Genomic DNA, 2,742 nt, shown 5'->3' on the forward strand with positions numbered 1-2,742 from the left:
GGCAGAGGGTGGGAAGATCTGAGCCAATCAGAACCTCTGACAGAAATTAGGGAACTGCCACCCAGACCAATTCCAGGCATCAGTGTAAATATTAGTAATGGTGATGGTGATGACACAAATGCTGCACCAGGACCATCGTTAATAGCCCCACAACATGCACCACACCCTCGAGATGAGAGTGATATTGAAGCCCTGAGAGCCTGCTGGGCCCCCAAGATCCGGGAGACGATGGCTTCAAGATTACCAGGTATGACATCAAGTGAAATTAAAACAAATTTCATAGAACCCTGTTGTGTTTTACTAATGATTGAAGTGCCTTTCCTCTATCTCTTCAGCATCTTGACATTAGTTTAAGAAACATAGTAGTAAAATGAAAGTAAATTATGCAGGGAATATAAGATAAAAAACAAGTTTACTGAGAACTTGAATGGTCTGAATATATCAGTAACAATTGATATTGACTAACATCTTCTTTCTTTGATTTCAGACAATACTTTCCTCTATACTGGCACCCACAAATACATTTTCCCAGGAGCAGAAGTTTATTATGATCCTGATGATGAATTTGAAGACAATAAATCTTTAAGTTCAGAATCAGAATCAGAAGAGGTGGAGCCAGGAGAAGACAGCCAAATAGAACAGGAAGAGGAAAGCCAAGAATCGTTCCACAGTAACCAGACTCCTGCATCCTCCTGTCACCATCCAAGACTGGAAGATTTTAATTCTACAGATGCTCCACATCTCTCTCCTGAAGATGTTGTCAGCCTTCTCTCCACTGCTGATAATGGGCAGTCCCATGAGCACATTGAGGATTGGACCAGTCTCAATGCCAGCTTAGATACCTCCCTGGACTGTGACCACACCTTACCAGATTACGATACAGATGACACTCACAATCACATAGCAGACACTACTTCAAAAGTGCCTGAGCTTTTGGCTGACAGTTGTTCTCCTCCCACAAATCTATGACCTTGCTTCAGGAAAGAAATAAGGCTATAAATCCTCAAAGTCCTTTTTGCCTCATGAGTTATTAAGGCTGCTGTTTGAAGGATCTGGAAGGGAATTCACCAGTAAAGACGTGAGTTCTTTTTGGTAATGTAACTTTCCCTTGGACAGCAGAGGTCAGTCGCTTTCACATCTCGGCACTTAAGCTATAAATGATAGCAGCTTTAATTCAGAAATTATGTGTAGTTGATTAATTATTTAAAAACCGTCCTTATCTTTGAGTTTCTTCCAACTCTGCATGTCTCAAGATGGTAGCCAGATAAAAATTACAAATATATTTGACTAGGCCAACAGTCCTTATTTTAAAATAATGTGCAATCTTCGAGGTACGAGAGAGTTTTGATATAACTAATAAGAGGGTACAAATCTTCAGTTATATGAAAAGATTGTGTAGAGTTCAGCATCATAGGAGGGATGGGGAGTAGGCATATTTCTTCCATACATGTTTATAAACCTAAAATTTTGAATGTATAAAGACATGATATGCCTGTGTGACTGAAATCAGAACTGACTATAACAGTTTTCAAATCTTTGGTAAAGGATCTCCATCATACAGGTTAATGGTGACAGCTTTGGAAATTGTGAAAGATTATTGTGTATATTTGTAGTGTCAATCTATTTGAACACAATTTTTGGGTTTGTCACTGTTCTGTCTAATAAAATTTTACTTTTTTCATCATAATAGACCTAAAAGTTCTGGTCTTGGATGTTGGCAGATTTGTGTGACATGAGAGTGTAAGTCTTGACATGCATTCAGCATGTGATATTCATTAGGGAAATATTGTATTCTAAAAAGGCTACAATCTTCATTGTTGCTCATTTCTAGAGTGTCAGCTTAACAGGTTATGGAGATTGAATATTGCCAGTATGAGTGAAGTATGAAAAAAAGAAAAAAAAACACACACCAACTGGGACCTGTTCTCTCTTGGCATTTGTAGTTGGGACGTGAAAGAAGTTGTTTTTATCGTTTTAGTTTCTTCACGAGTGTAATGTTTTAAGTTTCATATATGTTGTGTTAGTTTCTATTTATTGACTGAGATATATCCTAATTTTCTTATAAAAACTTGTATTTTGATATATTCATGGTTTGTTGTGATATATATAGATATATGGCAAAGTTTTCCACTTTTATTTAGATAAGGAATTCATTTGTCCCCAGACCAAGTAGACTACAACCTCCCAGCTGGTGGGTGCTGACAGGGTTGTCTGAAGTAGCCTCATATTTGCTTTTATGTCTCCTCAGCTCACTGTCTTGCTTGTCAATGTACTACCTGTCCTAGGCATAAAGGGAACCGTGGCATGGTGGAAGAGTAACCAACTTCTTGCTTTTTCATATCTTTTATATCTTTGAGAGTCATTTGGAAGTTGTGTATTCTCGAAGAAAAGGTAGAAAGAAGAGGAAGCTGCGTATAAGGGTATGTATACCCTTTTATATCCCAATGCCTCTGCTGAAAATTGAGTGTTGTGGGTGCTTCAATGAAAGGTTTTAGGGAATTTCCATCATTGTACAAGTTTTCTTCAGTGAGGCTAGCTTGGACCCCCTGTTTGTATGGAAATGGTTGATTTTTTTTCCTTTTTTTTATGGGTTATGTTCATATTTTATGGAGAGAATTATCATTAGGTCCTACCTCAATTTTCTGTTCATGTAGTCATTTTATAAGGAGCTTTGACATATTGTCCATCAGTTAATAACTTGTCATCTGGTATCCTTATTGTGACTTTTGTACGTTATTCCCA

At 37.6% G+C, this 2,742-nt stretch overlaps 1 protein-coding gene across 1 annotated transcript in view; it reads left to right on the plus strand.

Annotated features, from left to right (window-relative positions):
- The window catches only part of LOC119592016 (NAD-dependent protein deacetylase sirtuin-1-like), a gene marked incomplete at its 5' end in the record, with an annotated part of 4,852 nt that extends 2,949 nt beyond the window's left edge, over nt 1-1,903 (plus strand). Inside the window, 2 exon segments of the mRNA XM_037940796.1 lie at nt 1-247; nt 488-1,903. The exon segment at nt 1-247 is cut by the window's left edge and continues 7 nt beyond it. Coding sequence (XP_037796724.1) covers nt 1-247; nt 488-969 — 729 coding nt within the window.
- Between the last annotated feature and the right edge of the window lie 839 nt (nt 1,904-2,742).

Source organism: Penaeus monodon, chromosome 29, assembly GCF_015228065.2.
Source record: "Penaeus monodon isolate SGIC_2016 chromosome 29, NSTDA_Pmon_1, whole genome shotgun sequence".
In the NCBI taxonomy this organism is placed as follows: Eukaryota; Metazoa; Arthropoda; class Malacostraca; order Decapoda; family Penaeidae; genus Penaeus; species Penaeus monodon.